General features: G+C 34.1%; 1 protein-coding gene across 1 annotated transcript; it reads right to left on the minus strand.

Moving 5' to 3' along the window:
- Positions 1–3,294: 3,294 nt before the first annotated feature.
- On the minus strand, positions 3,295–21,342 carry LOC148301963 (inositol-tetrakisphosphate 1-kinase-like). Its single transcript, XM_088272400.1, has 5 exons — positions 20,973–21,342; positions 11,821–11,919; positions 8,511–8,608; positions 6,962–7,243; positions 3,295–4,536 (listed from the first exon to the last, which is right to left on the minus strand). The coding sequence occupies exons 1-5, from the start codon at positions 21,096–21,098 to the stop codon at positions 4,017–4,019; spliced, it is 1,125 nt and encodes a 374-aa protein (XP_088128526.1). The 5' UTR covers positions 21,099–21,342; the 3' UTR covers positions 3,295–4,016.
- Between the last annotated feature and the right edge of the window lie 762 nt (positions 21,343–22,104).

Raw genomic sequence — 22,104 nt, forward strand, 5'->3', positions numbered from 1 at the left:
CAATTTAAAAAATTGTCAGCATTGTCTCCAAAGATACTGAAACCAAAATACATTAACCGCCCAACCATTATCGTTTAAAAAGTGGGTAAAGTTTTTTTTCCATAAGAATACTCAGGGTTTTTTTAAAACAAAAAAGGTCCCGGAACTCATATCAAGCTTTTTACTAAAAAAAATAGTTTATTACAATACCATATTTCATCATTTTAAAGAATTTTATAAATATAGATTATAATTACGTAAGCGCAAACATTGTTTAATCTAATAGATTTTGAACATTAAAAAAAAAAATATATATATATATATATATATATATATATATATATATAATAAAATATCCGTGAAAAATGTTGCCGGAACGCCGTTCCACCGCGATACATGGAAAAAAAACCTGAGAATACTTATTTACAATGTACCAAACAATTTTTTAAACAAAAGACCCATTTATGACCCTTTTAATATCCTTAGCAATTCAGAGGTTCTCAACACAAGATGTCGTCAGATAATTTATTGTAATAATATTCTATTGAATATTTTTTTAAATAAATTTTGTATCGCTCTAGTGTAAATATATATTATCTTATAATCTTACCCTTATCCGCACCCAATAGTGCATAGGGTACTGCATCATAATGACGCAGTATTATCTTGATCGTTACTTACATGAAGGCTAGGTGATCACTTCTGTGTTTAAAGGACAAGTCCAGGGAAATATTAAATAAATACTAGAGTATAAAATCACTAATATTTATATTCAACCCTACCCCTGGGAATTGAACCCAGAACAGGGCCTCCAGCACGGTAGCTAAACACGCTAACCATAACACCACAAAGGTGGATAATAAATATATCAATCGGCATAATTTCCAAATGAGGTAGCCAGCGATATTGACTTTGAAATACTAAATGCGCCGTATGACGTATTTGTATGTGTAAGGCGAGTAGGAGCAATTTGACGTATAACCAATGTTTCTGTGGTTGCGGGTATACTTTTTTGTACCTGAATGTATGGCTTGTTGCGTTCGGGCGATAATACAGCAAACGTATCACATACATTCGCATGGGTAGGGCGGTTAATAATATCATGTGATAGATACTAAAATCACACATGGATAGGGAACTCAGTCTTTTCAACAATTGTATTTTTTAAATATATAATTATACATTATAAATAGATTTAAGTACCTGGGAAATGTCCTTGTCAAAAATGTCGTTTCAAAAACCAAAGTAAAATGCAAAGTAGAGGCCGCTCATACTGTTTTCAATAAAATGAGAAATATATTCTGTAACGATAAGCTCAATCTGAAACTTCGTCAGCAAAAAAGATTGGGTGTTATATTTGGTCAGTACTTCTATACGGAGTTGAATTGTGGACCGCCAAGATCACCACTATGAACCAGTAAAATAATCATAAAAGGCAAAATAGAAGGTCGACAAGGTGTGGGCAGAAGACAGATCTCTTGGCTCCGGAATATACGAGATTGAACATGGATTAGGACCGTCGAGGCGCTGTTTAGAGCTGCCCGAGACAAGTACAATTACTCTTATTTCCAAACTCATGTAAGTTAAAAATTAAACTTTTGGTTTGCACAGACAATTCTTTAATTTTACAAAGATAAATTCTTTAATTTTACAAAGTTAAATTCTTTAATTTTACAAAGATGAATTTGAGAATTAATACAAAGTTAAATTTTATACATCTAGAACTATATATATTTCCGATACCTACAATCACATTCTTCAAATACAAATATCAAAAATCTACAATTTAAATATAAAAATACCAAATATTTTATAACTCTAATAAGAAATTAAAGATAATACCAAATAAATAAATAAATATGGTCAACAAACATAATTAAGTATTTTCTAAACATTTATTTTATCAAAAATAGCAACCAAAATTCGACACAGTTTCTGATTCATTCAGGTATTTAAAAAATGGAGATACTGCAATTTGGGTTTGTAAGAACATCTCACGCTGATGATTACCGTGTTGGTTTTTGATAATTCTATTTCCTTTTTAACTCTTCCCTTAATGTGCCAAAAAAATCTACGCATTCCGGTGCTGTGTAGTCAATACACATGTAAAAATAAATGATTTTAAATCCGAATAAAATAATGTTTACAGATAATTGCTTAAATGCATTATATTTGAAGTCAAAAGTGATGTTTATTAAAGTTTGATAGCTGAAAACATGAAAAAATCATTGACTCACAAACGAGCGAGACAACCACCTCGGTGGGCTGCCCGAAAGCTACTGCCGACTGTAGCGCATGCCACACACACACATAGCGCATGCAAGTCTCGACTCAGTCCATTACTAGAAACACAACTTAGAACTGAGATGGCATATCTCAATTTCCGATATAACTAAGTAAAGTAAGAGTGAGATGTGAATAGGGTCGCATGGCAGTTTTTTTTTGCATGAATATACCTATGTCATTAATTGACACATCGCTCACACCTTTCAAGAACGTCAAAAATCAAAAATCGACAATTTTCAGTTGTGTATGTTTTCGGAATTCCCAAAAAATGTACTTTATCCCAGCAAAAGAGGCATATTTTTAACTTAATATTTACCCGCTACGGGGCAGAAAGTGTTGTTTTTGCATTTTGAAGAAAAGGTATTGTTAAATTATTTTTTTTAATGTACTAAATAGTTTTAAAATAGAGAAAAAACCTTCAGGTTTTACCTAAAAAGATCTGTTGCACAGTAAAAAGTTCAATAAGTGGCTTGATATTTATTTTTAATAAATTGTATTATATTTTTAAACTTTAAAAACGTTCTCCTGAAAAAACAAGTTTTTTGATTTATGACGTTCTTGAAAGGAGTGAGCGACATGTTTGATCAAATTGTAAAAAAAAAAACAAATTCTCAAGTAATTTTTCAATAAGAGGTAATTGTTACAATTTTTTTCATTCAATGCGTAAATGTATTAAAGAGGAATACCTAAAATTTGAACTTATTATGTATTATATATATCAAGATATTAAAGTCATTACAAGAAATGTGTACTAGTTACACATCACCGTAAAGGAAGCGTTAAAAAGATAAGACATGAGTCAAGTAAATATTATAAGCTTACCACGAAATTTGGAATAATTTTTTACCTTTGATTACTTTCTTTGGAAAAGGAATGGGTGAATCATAAAAGTAAATATTTAAATTTGGCATGTAATACTGCTTGTAAAATGAGTTACCAATGTCAAGATTGTATTACTTAATTACATACATGTGTTTGTACAAAAGAACGCAGTGGTTATTTTAAAAAAAAATTATCAACACACAAAAATATCTAGTTTTGTATACATTTATTAAATTAGTTAAAGTTTACATGATGCAAGATGAGTAAGGTTGTACATAGAATAATTGATTCTCTAATTTTATTAATTGATTTGGCAGTCACGCGTTTCTCATGTATGTGATTATAATCCAGGAATCGGAACTCATATACAAATGAATGAGTTTCTGCTCAATTAAAGCTTCTTTCATCTCACCAATAGATGTCTCTTATGAAATTCTAGTGATTCAAGCACTATGTTTCGAAATTGGACCATATATATAAAATTTCCAAGAATTTGAGTAGTGTGGTTTTCAATCACGGGCAGAATTGGTGAACAGAAGTGATCACTTAAACCAGTCTATGACGGTCATAAGCCCCATAAATGCCCAGACTTCCATATTCTTCTTCATCTATGTTGAGATGTTAAAAAAAATCATGTGAAAAATAACTCCTATAATTGGAGATAATCCAGATTTGTGAACAAGTATTTGGACAAACTTATTTATTTATTTCTAAACCATATAAAAGTAAAAATAAATACACATATCAATACTGGCAATGTATTTTTAATTAGAAACTAGTTGTAGATACTGAAGACCGCATCATCGTCACTAAATACTATTTAACAATAAATAAAGTTTTGACCGAGCTAGAAAATAGTTTTAACTACCGTCAACGCTCCAAACCGTATTCAGTCTTAATTTTACATTTTACAAACGAGAAATCCTACATCACCCCGTGAAAATATCATTAGTTTTAAGGATATTATTGCTATACATTTCAAAATTCGCATTTCCTACATTTATCAAGACGTCATCATCGAAGGTATCGCCGCAGAGTTTAGGAATATTTTCATAACTGTTTTCTAAATTTGTCGTCCCGTTTGTGAGGATTTTGTCATTTGTCAATTCGTCAACGCTGTCCACTAAGTGTTCGAAAAAATTAGGGAACCCTTCGTATCCGGGATACACGTTAATGTCGATGATCGTGTACTCGTCGGTTGCGTTGTTGATGACTATGTCCACTCCGAACAGCATGAGCCGGAGTTCTTTTCGCAGCGCCCGGAGAATGACTTCGACCCGGGAGAGGTCCAGGGAAGACGGGCGATGTCCTTCCGCATCCTGAGGGTCCAGAATCGAAAGCGTGGACTGGCTGTCAGCCTTGCAGACATCTCCGCTGTGAAAGTAGATCGGCTCTCTTTCATTGCAGGCGTAGAAATTTTTCAAACTCGGCCTTTCTGCTACGTAGTACCTAGAAATGAAGTTACATCATAAGTTGAAACATGTTAATAGGCGGTTTTTTCATCAACTTTGACCCTAATTTGTATACTAATTAGAGTAGTTTGCTAATCACAAGTAACCGCAAACCCAATTCCGATTCGTACAATGTTTTTTGGAGTCTCTTGCGCTCTACAAAAGGTATTCAAATATAAAGCTTATGAGAGCTTCCCGTTCTCTACCAACAGCATGTAAAAGACGCTTTTAAGCGTTTACCGTAAACAATGTGTTAAGGGATAATACAAAATTGACGTATAACCATATCAAGTCACTTCCAGTACATGGAATAATGTGTGTATATTATAGTTAAGTAACAAACTAGTGAAAAGTTTAAAAACCTCTAATATACAACAATGTACCCCCGCTTCACCCGCAATGAAGGTTGATGGTTGCAAGAGTCAACAATAAATATGGAAGTAGACCACTTCAATATATATAGTTTCGAGCATTTTTAATTTATTATTTAACCTATAATACCAATTAAAAAATTAATAATCCAGACCGGGGAATATGGTGGGACATGAATGGTGAATTTATAGCAAAATAATAACACGTTAAACATATGAAAATAGCAGATTTAATATAGTAGAATTACATTTATTCATTCGGCCGTCACATTGTGGTAATATCATTTTTCTATTACTAATTAAAGTTTTATTATATTCATTTTTAATTAAAGTTTTACTTGGTCAATGCCACTAATTCTTAAAATCTATTGTGACGCATCGCTCACTCCTTTCAAGAACGTCATAAATCAAAAAAATTGTTTTTTCAGGAGAACGTTTATAAAGTTTAAAAATATAATTAAAAACAAATTACTAGCAACTTATTGAACTTTTTACTGTGCAACAGATCTTTTTAGGTAAAACCTGAATGTTTTTTCTCCATTTGAAAAATATTAAGTATATTTAAAAAAATAATTAAACAATGCCTTTTCCTCAAAATGCAAAAACAACACTTTCTGCCCTATAGCGGGTAAATATAAGGTTAAAAATATGCCTCTTTTGCTGGGATATAGTACATTTTCTGGGCACTCCGAAAATATGCACAACTGAAAATTGACAATTCTTGAAAGGAGTGAGCGACATGTTTCGATGCATTCCTACAGTCGTCAAATCAAAGAAAGCTCCCTTAGTAAATACAAGCAATACGTTCGATTGAAGAGGTAACGCACTGCTTAAACGTTCTTCTTCTTTGCGTGCGTTGTTAGATCCCCAACATTGGCAATCACTATAGCAAAGACATCGCGGTCCTGCGCCGTCCGAAACAACTGTTTCACTCCTCTCATCTTGGTCTAGTCGCAAATGTTGCGAAGCCACGATGTTTGTTTTCTGCCAAGTCCTTGGCGACCTTCTATATTTCCCGTCATTATAATCTGTATTATTTTTCTACACGAAATACGTGACCCAGATACGAAATCTTACGAGTATTTCTTTATTTGTGACCCTATCCACCCGGGAATACCAAGCATTCTGCGTTGAAGCCACATTTCAAACGCTTTAATCCTATTCATCGTATTCACGTTTAGGGTCCAAGTCTCAGAGCCGTATAGCAGTACGGACCACACAGTATTTCATGAGTCTCTGTCCAAGTTTAAGGTTAAGATTGTCATTGTAGAAAAGAGCACTCTCATTTTATTGAATACAACTCAAGCTGCTTTAATTCTGCATTTCACTTCAGTATCTGGATCAAGAGTCTGTGTCACCATACTGCCAAGGTATTTAAATTTCATAACCTTTTCAATGTTAGCTCAAACGTTATATAGTTGAATCAGAGTTTGTGTCACCATACTGCCAAGGTATTTAAATTTCATAACTTTTTCAATGTTAGCTAAACGTTATATGGTTGAATCAGAGTTTGTATTTCAATTTAAACGCAACAAATAAATTAATAAATATTTTTTTGAATGTTTTTCGCAGATACTTTGTGGCACATTTTAAAAACTTTATAAAATTAAACAACTTTGTTTTAACCATTTTTTATTATTAGTACACTTTTTAACCTACCGGTTTCGACAAGAACCTTGTCATCATCAGGGTTTATTAAATTCTAACATATAAAAAAAAATAGGTTAAAAAGTGTACTGATAATAAAAAAAGAGGTTAAAATAAAGATGTTTAATTTTATAAAGTTTAATAAATATTTATTTACTTGGATAGAAATTGGTATGTTGCATAAAAATTGTGTGATATTTGGTTCAACAAGGGCCACAACCCTCAGTAGTGTTTGATAATGTCCTAAGAAGACGAAACGCGTCACGTATTAACATATACATAAATAAATGTAGAATCCAATCCAACAAACCTTGTTTTATTTTGGATATATTACCCAACACCTCAGTAATGAGGACTAAGACAGAGAAGAAGAACATAAAATAAAGTAAAATACAATTCCCTCACCGATTTCCAACGAGGAATATCTTGTAGAGCACGGCGTTGTGGTTGACGAAGCTCTGCACGACGCAGGGCGGGCGCAGGCGCGCCAGGCCGGCCGCGTTGAAGAGCACGCTCATGCGGTGCGCGGACTTGGAGCCGTGCGCCACCAGCGGCTTGCAGACCAGCGGGAAGCCCGGTACGGCCCCGGCCGGGCGACCTTCCGCGCGCAGCACCATGAACGGGGGCATCACGATCCCCTGCCGGCGCAGCCCGGGGTGGCCGCTGATCAGCGAGTAGTAGCGGTACCTGGGGAATTCACATTATTATTATTATAATCATTGTAAAAATGGAGTCGTAACAATCGGCGGGTATGTATGAGGAGATGCATGAATGTGGAAGAGGCGGAGAATGTTTGCAAGGACAGAGTGGTGTGGCGCTCTATTTTCTCTGCCTACCCCTGCGGGGAAATGGCGTGATGGTTAGTTAGTAAGTTTTAGTTCATTGTAAAAATTTAACTGAATTTTTTTTATCATACATGTATTTATGCATGTATATCCCAATCTAATATTTATTTAATATTACCCTGGACTGGTCCCTGAAGCGCAGGAGTGACCACCTTGCCTTCATGTAAGTAACGATTAAGATAACACTGCATCAATACAATGCAGTACCCTATACACCATTGGGTGCGGTGCGATAAGGGTTAGAAGAAGAAAAATAAATAAAAAATATTATTTACAATGTCTGTTCAAATACTTGTACACAAAAGCTTTTTTCATTCAAACATGGCTGTCGTGAACTCACACATACATATCACGAGATTGATAAATATATCTAGGAGTTCCAAAAATTTCAGAAGTGTGGTTATCAAACATGGGTAGTGTTGGTGAATGTTACACATGTGTAAAGTAATCACTCAACCACCCTATGACGTGTTGTAAGCCCTGTAGATGCCCAGACTTCCATATTCTTCTTCATCTTTATTGAGATGTAAAAAATAACTACTAAAAAATGGAGATAATCCAGATTTATGAAAAAGTATTTGAACACTCTCAAAATGTAAATAAAATAACTGGTCAAATTACATAAAAAATTAAAAAATAAATCATGTTTTCAGGCAGGTCTCAAATATGAATATAAAATATTTTCATTCCAGCCTGACTATGTGGTAGGTGATTCTTCTAGCTGTCCATGGGATTCATGGCCATGCTCCGAATACCATGGACAGCTAGACGCATCAAAGAGTCCATTCGTCAGGAGTTGCACTTAGATGGCTTGACTCTGGCCAGTGTCTGTACACGATGGATTCTACAGTTCTTTGGTCATTGCAAGTGGCAACGAGGATAGCTTGGAACGATTGGTTGTGATTGGTAGCCTGGAGGGGGAGAGAGGGAGAGGAAGATCCCCACACGATGGACCGATCATGTTAAGACAGCAGCAGGCACCTCGGTGGTTGGAGCGCTACGTGCAGCGCAGTCAATGGATAACTGGAGAAGAGTCATTGCTTCTACAAGGGTCACAACCCTCAGTAAAGAGGAGTGAGATGGAAAAGAATAAAGAAATGATACTGTACCTGTCTAGTAGAAGCCTAACATTGTCCAGAGGGTCCACCACAGTCATGTTGGGATGGTTGGAGATGTATTGCTCCACATTCCCTATGATCTCCTGGGACTGGAAAACACAAACATAAGTTAACTCGTAGGCTGATTTAAGTGATTGCTTTAAATAAAATAAAAAATAATAAAACCCTTATCCGCATCCCTATGGTGCACAGGGCACTGCGTCATATAAACGCAGTGTTTACTTGATCGTTTTACGCATGAAGGAAAGGCGATCTGCCCTCCACTTCAGGTACCAGTCCAGGGTAATATGTATTGAATAAATATAACAGTGAAAAAATCACTTATATTTATTTTACCCCCCGTGGGAATCGAACCCGGGACCTACAGAACGGTAGCCGAGCGTGCTGACCATTACACTACGGAGGCGGACAAATAAACTCACTTTAAATAAACACATAAAATTCTTCCATGATTGACTGATTGACACTACTCAAAATTCAATAGTTATATTGATTATTTTGTCGGGTTGTGGTCCCGTGGTTAGTGTCGCGGACTCTCAAGTCAGAGTTTCTCGGTCCGAACCCTCTCTACCACAATTTGATACCTTTTTCTATGAATGAGCCGCTAAGGCTCACATAAATAGTATGAAATTAGAGAATTTACGTAAATAATAAAAACACAAATATTTATCTTTTTGAATAAGAAATAATTTAAAAATGCTTCAATTGGCACTTTCTTGCAAATGCTACTTTTTCGGCCCATCTATGGTTTAGTTTAGTAAGTTTTTCATTAGCAGACCTTGAATACATGTAAAATTCATCACAAATTATTTTACATACTGGAAGACGTTTGAAAACATCATTTTAAATTTTTATGATATTTTTATGTTTTTATTGAATATTTCAAATAAGAGAATTTTCAAATAACTAGCAAAGAGAATAGAATGCCACACCAATCTGTCTTTGCACAAAATATTCGCCTCTTCCACATTCATACATCTTCTCATACATGCACGCCGATTATACAGACTCAAGCACCAGACCAGGTATTTGAAGTACTTGATCATGCCAAGTTTTCCTCGGTCTTTTAAGAGAATTTTCAACTACCTACATTTTAAACTGATATTGGATACACAAAGGTTTAGCATCTAGCATTTCTAGCCCATAAACTCCATTATAATCTACCACTACCGCCGTTACTGTGGTAAAATCAGTTTGAGCTATTTTTTTGCCGAGGTGCACGTACCTGGTACGGGCAAATCTGCAAAGGCCTATTTTTTGCCTGTATGTGGTACAGGCAAATCCGTAAAGGCCATTTTTTTGCCTATATCGCTCACTCCTTTCAAGAACATCATAAATCAAAGATTGACAATTTTCAGTTGTGCATGTTTTCGGAATGCCTAGAAAATGTACTTTATCCCAGCAAAAGAGGCATATTTTTAACTAACTAACCATCACGCCGCTTCCCCGCAGGGGTAGGCAGAGAGAATAGAGCGCCACACCACTCTGTCCTTGCAAACATTCTTCGCTTCTTCCACGTTCATGCATCTCCTCATACATACCCGCCGATTGTTACGACTCCTAACCTGACCACTTTCAAGTATTTGGCATACCTGATCGTGCCATGTTTTTCTAGGTCTTCCTCTGCTTCTTTTCCCGCTAACATTCGCCTCATAAATTTGTTTTACCGTTCTTTCCTCACTCATTTGTTCTACATGTCCAAACCATCTCAACACACCTTTCTTAATTTTATCGATAATGCTTATCTCAGCTTTGCATTCCTTCCTTATTTCACTATTCGCACATCTATCATACATCGTTTTGTTACACATTCTTCTGAGAGATCGCATTTCAACTGCATTCAGTCTACTTTCATCCTTCTTTTGCCAACTCCATGTTTCACTTCCATACATTAGAGTTGGAACCAGGACTCCGTTGTGCACTGCCAGTTTAGCTTCCGCTGATAGGTTTTTATTTGCTATAACTGATTTCAGTGCACCGTTCACTTTGTTCCCAGCATTCACTCTCCTTTCTATATCTTTATCAATCTTTCCATCCCTAGAAAACATACTACCCAAATACACGAAATCATCTACCTGTTCCAGAATCTCTCCGTTTACCAATATTTCACATTCAGATCTGCATTCTTCTTTTTCAAAAACCATAATCTTGGATTTGCTAACATTCATCAATAAGTCACTTTCCTTGCACACATTATACACTTTTGTCACCAACGCCTGCAGGTCTTCTCTGCTATCGGCAAGAAGAACAGCATCGTCAGCATACAAAAGGCAACAGACAGTAAAATTATTCATTCTGGCTCCAACATTTAAATCTTTCAGTTCTTTCATGCAATTATCCATGTATAGGTTAAACAGCCACGGTGACATTACACATCCCTGCTTAACACCTTTAGAGATGCTAAGCCAGGATGAAAATGAACCACTTACCCTTATGCATGCAGTGCTATCCTCGTACAAGGATGCTATGCCTTGGATAAGTTTACTGCTTACCCCATACTCAGATAAAACCTTCCATAGCTTCGTTCTATCAACTCGGTCATACGCTTTTACCCGCTACAAGGCAGAAAATGTTGTTTTTGCATTTTGAAGAAAAGGTATTGTTTAATTATTTTTTTAAATACATTAAATATTTTTCAAATGCAGAAAAACCCTTCAGGTTTTACCTAAAAAGATCTGTTGCACAGTAAAAAGTTCAACAAGTGGCTTGATATTTATTTTTAATACATTTTATTGTAATCTTAAACTTTAAAAACGTTCTCCTGAAAAATCAAGTTTTCTGATTTATGACGTTCTTGAAAGAAGTAAGCGATATGTGGTACGAAGCAAATCCGCAAAAGCCCATTTTTTGCCCGTATGTGGTACGGGCGAAAGATCAACTGAGAAGTCACTCTAACACTATCTAAGCATACATAATGTCATGTATGTACCAGAGTGTGTTTCAACCCTAGAATGCATGGTATGTGAGCATTAAAAGCTGTCCCACCGCATTTCCAGATCTGATACAGAAGCATCTAGGCTTTTTGACAGACCTTCTCTTGCAAAGCAATTTTTTTTTAAACTAATTTTAACGAAATTCACTGAAAATGTGAAACAAAATTGTATCCCGATTTTACTGTGAATTTACATTTAAAAGCTTTCAATATCCCTGTGTCACTCTAACACTATCTTAGCATACATAATGTCATGTATGTACCAGAGTGTGTATTGACCCTGGAATGCATGGTATGTGTGCAAAGGCAAGTCATGCATCAGGGTTACATTCCTCGCTAGGAGCATACGGCCAATATATGGTTAAGTACTTTGACATCGCCCTGGTCGGCCGCTGTTATGATGTCCGTCAGCTTGTGGATGAAGACCCGGATGTCGCCTTGCTCCTCCAGGGGTCTGTCAAGGTCCAACTGCAATGAGAGAATAAATATTGTAAGTATACCACGAAATAGCATTTTTTGTTAACACATATTTTATACGAGACATCAACATATCGTGGGTATACTGGCAAAAAACGTTAACTCTAAAATCCCTGTTTGAATAATCACTGTTATTTAAAGCTATTTCCCTGAGTAAAATACCCGCTATTAAACATAAAGTTGAATTTACTTTTAAAACCACATATATGACATTTCATACTACTTAGTGTATTTTGCCAGTTTATAGAATGTTGAAAACTTTATAATATTCATCATTAAGTTAAAATTGCATATTTTTGAGTTAATGTTTTTTGCCAGTATACGCTCAGTCCGCCTCCTTAGTGTAGTGGTCAGCACACTTGAAAACCGTACTGGAGGTCCCATGTTCGATTCCCAAGAGGGGGGGAGTCAAATAAATTTAAGGGATTTCTTCACTCTAATATTTATTTAACCGTTTGATTGCCGATCGTCGATTTTCGTCGATTCGTGTTTTAACGAAGATTGCCGATCGTCGATTTCCGTCGATTGCGTCAGTCGTGCTCTGATTCGCGCGTACGTAGGGTGTGGTGCTGCGGCGTTGGTAAATATTATTCTAATATTATCTTAATAGTTGTAAGATCGTAGTAAACCGTTTAAATTTCAGATTCATTTATTATTTTAGTTAATTTAAAAAACATAATGTCGAGCGCGTCCTCTGAAATGTCTGATAGCGGGAGCGACGATTTCCACTCCTCTAATTCAAGTTCGAGTAAGAGTAGCTCTGGTGAGAGTGATGTCATATCCGTGTTTCCCAACCGCAGGATGCGAATTTCCAGTAATTCTTCTGATCGTGACCAAGAAATGGAGAGTAACACCAGAAATTACTCATTTACAAATGTACCTCCCGGAACCAATTTTTCTACCGAAAATTCTCAGTTTTTCGAAACGCCTGGACTTCGGGATCCTCCTCCGCGTGATTCCAAACCTATATCATATTTTGATTTATTTTTTAATGTCATTCTGTTAACAACGATAAAAAATGAAACCAACAAATATGCCCAACAATTTCTTGAAAACTCTTCTGACACTTTACGAAACAAATCACGTGCAAAGGCTTGGAAACCGGTGTCTGTATTGGAATTGAAGGCTTTCATAGCGGTCATACTTGAAATGGGTATTACACGACGACCGTCAATTGTTTCCTACTGGAGTACAGATTCGAGGGGCATACCATGGTTCAAACAAATGTTCTCAAGAAACCGATTTCAGATAATTTTGAAATTTTTTCATCTAATTGATAATTCCACCTTGGCTCCATCCAATCATCCAGACTACGACCCCTGTGCAAAATTCAATATGATAGTTGTCCATGCCAATGAAGTTTTCCGACGCCATTATATCCCTAATCGCCAGCTCTCTATTGATGAGTCATTGGTAGGGACTCATTGCCACTCAAAAATCAAACAATATCTCCCCAACAAAAAACACCACAGATGGGGAATAAAGTTTTGGATGTTATGCGACTCCATAACCCATTATTGCTTGGCATTTTTTTGTTACCGAGGAGCAAAATTAGAGCAAGACAAGGATGATACAAAAAAATTTGGCCTTGGCCATGTTGTAGTAATGAATCTGTTAAAAATTGGTAACTACCTGGACAAAGGTTATCATATTTTTGTTGACAATTTTTTTACAAGCATTCAACTGGCTAAGACTTTATTGGAAAGAATTACGTATATTACAGGAACCATCCGTCGAAACAGGAAATATATACCACGTGAGGCACAAGTGTCTCAAGTTGGAAAACCTAATTATTATAAAAGTGACGACATTCTTCTCTGTTCATATCGAGATAAAAAAACCAAAAAACACCCGGTCATCCTAATTTCTACAAATAGTAATACGAGTGGCGTCACAGTGAAAAAATATAGGGGTTCATACGAAACGCAAACAGAAAAACCACAGATGATTCATGAGTACAATAAATACATGGGCGGAATAGATGAGTCTGATAAAATGTTGTATGTATATTTAGATGAAAGAAGAACATTGAAATATTGGAAAAAGGTAACATTTAACATTTTTGGAAGAATGGTTTTAAACGCATATATAATATATTCAATCAATAATGAAGGCAAAAAAATTTCAAGACACGAGTTCACATCAAAAATAATTGAATCGATTGAAAGGGAATAGTTACCTACAAAAAAAAAAGCTGAAATTTCTTCAACAATTTCATTCCATAAATCCAAACTGCAGAAGCTTCCAGGAAAGAATTTACGTCGCTGTGTGGTCTGTAGTAATAAAGATGGTGCTGGGCTGCGTAGATCAACGACTATTTGTGCTTATTGTAAGAAGGGTGTCCACACGGCGTGTGCAGGAAAGCACAGTTGTTGATTTTCTTTTGTTTTTCATTTTTGTCTTTCTTTTTTTCTAAATAAAATACTGTATTCATTTATACAAGCGTTTTATTTCAAATATTTCGACATTCTTTAATAAAACACCGAAAAAATCATCAAAATTCATGAAAATTCAAAGAATTTATGGGGTTTTAAAAAAAATATATAGTTTCATAAAAAATGATGTTTTTTTGGTGGCATTTTACAAGAAACTGTATGCATTTTTTGGCACTCAAACGGTTAATATCACCCCGGACTGGTACCTGAAGCGGATGGCTGATCACTTTTCCTTCATATGTTAACAATTAAGATAACACTGCGTTTATATGATGAGGTGCCGTATGAATCGTCGGATGCGAACGAGGGTTTGAAGAAGAAGAAGACACCCTCAATACAAGACCTATTTGTACAACAACAACAGACTTAAAGTAACTAAAAACTATGCATTCAAAAAATATCTACTTGGGTTTTAAAATAGAAAACATTTAACACATTTTGGACGGGTATTTTTTACACCTGCGGACTGCTGGCGACGGGATTTGATAATTATATACATACACATAGTTAAGACTATAATATACTATGGGCGGGAAAGGTATTTCTACCCGTTGGGTCGTTGATGCTTAAGGACGGGAAGGGTATTTTTACCTCCTACGCCGGCCTCATTTCGAAGTTAGAAAAAAAAGGAATTGTTTAATATTCTTATATGAACATTATGTACCAATCTTTTGATCTGGTCAAGAGTTGGAGTAATCGGCTGTATGTATGAGTAGATGTATGAATGTGAAAGAAGCAAAGATTGTTTGCGAAGACAAATCGGTGTGGCTTTTTAAACTCTTAATATATATATATATATTTTTTTTATTAATATAAAGAAAAATATTTGTGTTGTTATTATTAACACAAATATTTCAATTTTATACAATTTCTGTGAGCCTAAGCGGCTCATTCTTAGAAAAAGGTATCAAATTGTGGTAGAGTGGGTTCGAACCGAGAAACTCTGACTTAAGAGTCCGCGACACTAACCACGGGACCACGACCCGACTTCTTATATATCTTACTACTTGAGAGATTAAAATAAAATATCATATGATAATTAGCGTTAAAATCAAACTTTGTAAATGTAATTAATAATATGAGTTTTATCCTAAAGGTGGAGACTGACCAGAGCATTTTGGCGTAACGTAACACGTTACGATGTGAGCATTCAGGCAGTCAGTACACCGAGCCGAGCGCTCCATTCATAGTTTCGGATGCTCGGTGATGCTCACTGCGAGCGATGTTACGACGTTATGTTACGACGAAATACTCCGGTCACTCTCCACCTCAACAACAAAAGTCAAAAATTTGCAAGTAATTCAATACTACAGTATTCTAGCATGATGATCTTACTAGGTGTTGGCTTTTGGGAATTGAGAAGAGTCTTTTTAGGCTAAAATGTTTGGTGACCCCTGATTTAGAACAAGTATATATTATTTTTATAGAATCTGTTGCAGATATCCTATGATAATAAGCATTAAAATAAAACATGTTGGACTTTATCCAATAGCTATTAAAGTGTATTATTTATATTTTTCATAAGAGCTATGTTTCATGCAACTGTTGCGTATAATTTCATTACATGAAAACAATCGTCATGCATGTGTGGATGTTACATAATTAAGAATTGCATTTATTGAAGAAACCGGTACTTATTCGCTACACAAATCGCGTCATTACATTCAATATGAATTCTGGGAAAACCATATAATCCATTTCCTCGATGAGCTGTTAACACACTCACCGTGAATAATATACTAATTCCATTTATGTCTGATTATGTTTATTACCTATATAAGTACCTTTTCATGCACCATCTCTGATAACTTTCAAGAAACACTTGAAATATTTAAACATTTATTGTTTCGGCATTAACTTTGTGGTAAGACATGTTACAATGATTAAAGAAAACACTTGTTTTAAAAGTTATTATACAGACCTGAATGATGGAAGTTTAACTTCTGAAACATGTAGTCTTGAATAAAACTCAAGTGGTATAAAACAAGTGTTTTCTTTAATCATTGAAATATTACTATCTATTCTCAGAACCCTAACTGTCCATCATATAATTCTTCCTTGGCTTCCTCTCCCTTTTTTACTCCTTACCTGATCCATTTTCCTTTGCCTTCCTCATCACCCATGAATTTGAAGTTTCATAAACACATTGTTTGCGGGACACGTTTAAAAGCGTCTTGTACATACTGTTGGTAGAGACCCTTATAAACATTATATATGCTTACTTTTGGTAGAGCGCTAGAGATGCCAAAAAACATTGTACAGATCGGAATTGAGTTTGCGGTTACTTGTGATTAGTATGCGACCGAAATAAGTATTTTTTAACCATTGAAAAAACGCAACTTAAAACCATTAAGTGATTTAAGAATGTGGCTATTTTGCTAAAAATAAAAAATCACAGTCAGTTTTTCTTTTTGATTAATTCATAGAAATAATTAATAAGATAACTCAATTACTAATCACTTGTTTAAAAAAAGTACTTAACAGTGATTTTATAACTTATAAAAAAAAAAATTATGTTTTTTTTAAATACGTTTCAAATACTCCTTGTCTTATCTAAATGACATCATGTGTTTTACACACGTCTTATGAGTAAAGCAAATTACACATAAATTTATCAAAAAACATAACAATGAGAAACAATAAAAATTGTTATATTGCTCAATAGAAGCGAGTGTTTACTCTGAATAATCATTTCTTGGTGACTTGGTGACTCAAGCTAGGAATTTTACAAGTTTTAATATACTTCTACAATATACAATAATATATCCCTTCTGGGAATCAAATCCGGGACCTCTAAGCATGGTAGCCAAATGCGTTAGAAACCACACAATGGAGACGGACATAATTTTTTATTTTTTTTGTTTTACAAAATACATATTTAAATAATACAAAATAGTTGGTAAATATACAATACATTTCAAATATAACATTTCTACTTCTCTAATAAAGTGGATACTTGTGTTTAGAGAGGGAGTTCATTTTACAATTATTATTTTTTTTATGAACAAAGTAAATTGAACAAAGTAAATTAAAATGCGGACTCTTCAAGTCGGAGTTTCTCGGTTCGAATCCACTCTACCACAATTTGATACCTATTTCTAAAAATGAGCCGCTTAGTCTCACAGAAATAGTATGAAATTGACATATTTGTGTAAATAATAAAAACACAAATATTTCTCTTGATTCAAAAAAAAAAAAAACAGTGCGTTAATTTTTTTTTACATTTCACAGATTTTCTGCCCATTATATCCTTAAATAAAGTATAGTCTGTCAAATAGAGGTCCATTATATCGAGGTTTTACTGTACTTACGATATTATTACATCACAATATCATTATGTATCCGCTCCGGTGAAAACAAATTGCCATCTGTCATTTGCATTGTACAGGGTTTATTATACAACGCGAGTCTTACAATGTACAGTAGAGTAGTAAGGTAAATGAGTCAATAACTGAGTGTCTGAAACAGACATCCGATGTTTTAAGATACATTGAAATCTTCAACAAAGTTATGGCAGTATTTATGAAAGGAAATATTGAAATAAGTAAAATTACAATGGATATTAAGACGCTTGGACTGAAAAGATGATAACTAGGTTCTTATCGAAACCGGTAGGTAAAAGTGTACTAATAATAAAAGTGGTTAAAACAAAGTTGTTTAATTTTATTAAATTCAAAGATATTTTCATTAATTGATTTGGCAGTCACTTTGTGGTAAAATCTATCCATTTTTTATTAAAGTCTTACTCAGTAAATACTACCATTTTTTTTTAATCAACTATGACACGTGTTTCGATGCAATCCGAATCATTTGTTTAAAACAATGTCATACGGAATTTGAAAATGATGCGGACTGCATCGAAACAACGTCATACGGAATTTGAAAATGATGCGGAATGCATCGAAACACGTGTCACAGTGGATTTTAAGAAATAGTGGTATTTACTAAGTAAAACTTCAATTAAAAATGGATAGATTTTACTGAAGAATGATGTGTTATGCAGATATATATATATGGTAAATTTGTTGCATGATAGAATGTTCTATGGTAAAATGAGGAGTGAATGCAAGGCTAAGAAGCATTATCGTTAAAATTGAGAAAGGTGTTTTGAGGTTTGGGCATGTGAATCGAATGGGTATAGAAAAGATAGTTAAACAAATTTATGATAAGAATGTGGTTGGTAATAGATGCAGAGGAAAACCGAGGAAAATTTCGCATGATCAAGTATTTCAAATACCTGAAAGTGATCAATTCAGAAGTGGGAATAATGAATGTGTATGTATGAGAAGATGTACAAAAGTGGAAGAGGCAAAGATTGCATGCAAAGACAGATTGGTGTGGCATTCTATTCTCTGTGCATACCCCTGCGGCGTGATGGTTAGTCAGTTACTTGGGTAAATAGCGCTATTTCTAAAAATGGTCTGACACGTGTTTCGAAGCATACTTTTCAAACACAGAATGTTAAAAATATGACAATTATAATTTCACAGCAATGATTGTGGTAGAATTTGTTAAACTATGGTAAGAACGGTGATTTCAAAAAAATTGTCTGGTAATATGGAGGCATCACGCATTGCCTCAGAAAAAAATACATTACGTATCTTACAATAAACAGATTAAGATTATCATAAATCCACCGTTAATAAAAATTTATCAGTAAATTTGGAATAGAAGTTATAAAATAAAGAACTGAAAGATTAATATTTAATACCTTAAAGACCCATGCTGTGTTGGCGCAAAAATTTAACTAACCATTAAGTACTGGTCCCGCGTTATCGCGGGTTTACAGGCAGTCAAACTCAATGCCATCTTATATTATTTAATGATTCGGCATTAACTTTGTGGAATGACATGTTGATTTTTTTTTTTAATTAAACACTTGAATATACCACTTAATGAGTTTTATTTATATATACGACTAGTTTCGAAAACTTATATAAGTTTTCAATTTTTACCAGAAGATGAAAACATCTGTAACTTTTTTAAACTAGTCGTATATATAAATAAAACTGATTAAGTGGTATATTCGAGTGTCAATTTTTTTTTTAAATAATCAATGCCATCTATTAAATAAATCAAGACATTTGTTCATTTGAAAATAAATTCACGCTACTTAAAAAGATTCATGTCATAGCTACGAGTTGATTTCATGAATGTTTGTATCTCATTTCTAAAATTTTACGAGTATGAAATTTTCCTGGATTCGTTATTTTCAAATCGTATCTTGAGTGTCTGATATTTTTGTGATCAGACACGCCACGAAACAATCAGAGCTTTCGTGAAACCCCAGGATTTAAAAAAATTCTATAAAACTCTGTAAATGTAGAAGATTTTGCCTCTTTGTTTATTACAGATGAATCTTTGGACGAAATAGCCGATGAAAAGAACAGATACTACGATCAAAACAAGTAAAAAACAAATACAGAGGCCCGGAAAACATCAAAATTGATAAACCTAACAGTACGTGAAATAAAATCATTTTTTGGATTAGTAATATTGATGTATCAAGTGCAAAAATAAAAGATGATTTTAAAAATATAATTTTTTTAATATTTGAAGCGCTAACTTTGTGATATTCGTTTATATAATTAAAATGTAACTTTGTTTTAAAATCACTATAAATAGTTTATTATAACTTAATTATAATGTCTATCGGTTTCGAAGCCAACCGCTTCTTTATCATTTTTCAAATGCAGAAAAAACCTTCAGGTTTTACCTAAAAAGATCTGTTGCACAGTAAAAAGTTTAAGAAGTGGTTTGATATTTATTTTTAATACATTTTATTGTAATCTTACACTTTAAAAACGATCTCCTGAAAAATCAAGTTTTTTGATATATGACGTTGTTGAAAGAAGTGAAAATTTGTACGGTTACGAATTTAACTGTTTTATTTTATTTATTATTTTGTATTAGTCATACTCGTTCAAACAGTGCTGTGTAGTACCATGTAATCGATAGGTAATTCAGAGGCCTTCAGCAATATTGCAAGGCAAGACATTTTATGCAACAACAAAAAATATGTAAATATGCATATCTTGAAAACCACAGAGGCTAGTTTAATAATGCTGTTAAAATAATACTGTAAACTTTAATTTCATAGCAACATTTTCTTGGATGTCATTTCAACAAAGTTCGTATTAAAAGGTTTAACCTTTCCACAAAAACCACAAACGCATGAATTAGCCAGTTTTAAATGTAATTATAATTTTTATATAATAGCCAATTTACTTAGCGCCATTTTCGTCATCACCTCAAGGGTGCTTTTCATCAAATGATAAAATTATATTGTAATTGTTTTTTTTTGTATTATGAATTTTCTGTATATAACATATAGAAATTCAAATGTCAATAATTCAAGAAAAAATAATCAATCAAAGTTATATTAAATTAAATAGTATGGGGAGCCAAAAAGTTTTAGCGTGAACTGAAGTAAATTTCACATTAAATAACACCGAAAAATAGGTACATATTTGCTATAGTACAAGACAAACTATTTTACTATTGGCATAAGGAGTCGCCTTAAAAATTCATGAATCATTTCGGCTTAAGTACATAGATGCAATCAAATGTAAACAACACGGAAATACGCAATTAAAAATGAAAACCTACTTTGACGGGCTCATATCCGCGGCTCCTGCAAATGCTGACAAATTCCGGCCACTTTAGCTTTTGGAATTTCTTCTCGGACATCCAAACTCCGATCAATTTGAAATTGTTCGCGGCCTCGTCGCACATGTTGAACGGAATTGCACAAAACCGGAGGTCTATATGAAACACTAAATATGACTTTACGTCCGCCCATCGGCAAAGGAGAAGCTGGTTTCAACCGAGAATCAGAGGAACCTCGAACGCAGGAACTGGGGGGAGGTTAGCGGCGTAAATGACAACTCGATTCAAATGTTTCGTAGAGAAGCGAGAGAAATAAACAGCAAACCCACTCCACAGCTTTTATCACTTTTCTATGAATTTGACAGACGTGACAGATCGTGCGTAGTGTCGCCAGACTAAAAAAGCTTATTGTAGGGTTGGCCACAATTAGCACGCGCCGTACGGTGCGCAGTACAAAGTATGACGAAACCCATCATCAATGTACAATATTATAAAATTAATATAAAACATACGCACAGTATGTCAGAAAAAGATTTAAAAAATTATAAAATAGGAACGATAACGAATGGCGTAGTTAAATTATGTTGTCATTGTGCTGTTTAGTATAGTGTGACCATTTTATGCAACTATGTATATAAGTTTGTTAAATCATTATTTTTTAGTAGATGAATATATTATATAAATATTTAAGTGTTCTATAAAAACTATAGCTATCTCCCAAATTATTTTTCTCTCAATATAGCAGACTAGTTTTGTAATTTGTGAATGCAACTTAAATATGCGATTTTGTCTACTAAAGCCGCAATTTTTTAATCATATAATAAGATCTAAGCTTTTAATTTAACAGTGTTAACCATACGGTAACAATAATCAAATTCCAACGCAAACGTTCGCTTATCAATATACAGACAATTCATCGACAATAAAATCAAAACAACTCGAAAATTTAGGAATATTAATTCAATTTGATTTAGACTAAGTTAAATGTCAATAATGATTTGAAGTGGATTCCGTCTGAGCTAGCCTTAAAATCTCCCATTAATGCACATTTTTTGTATTAGTGCATTAGATATTACATTGTAAATGTATTCTCTAACGACTAAATTTATTTATTTATTATATCTAATTTGTC

Source organism: Brachycentrus maculatus, unplaced genomic scaffold, assembly GCF_059751285.1.
Source record: "Brachycentrus maculatus isolate JH-2025_06_01 unplaced genomic scaffold, ASM5975128v1 h1tg000496l, whole genome shotgun sequence".
In the NCBI taxonomy this organism is placed as follows: domain Eukaryota; kingdom Metazoa; phylum Arthropoda; class Insecta; order Trichoptera; family Brachycentridae; genus Brachycentrus; species Brachycentrus maculatus.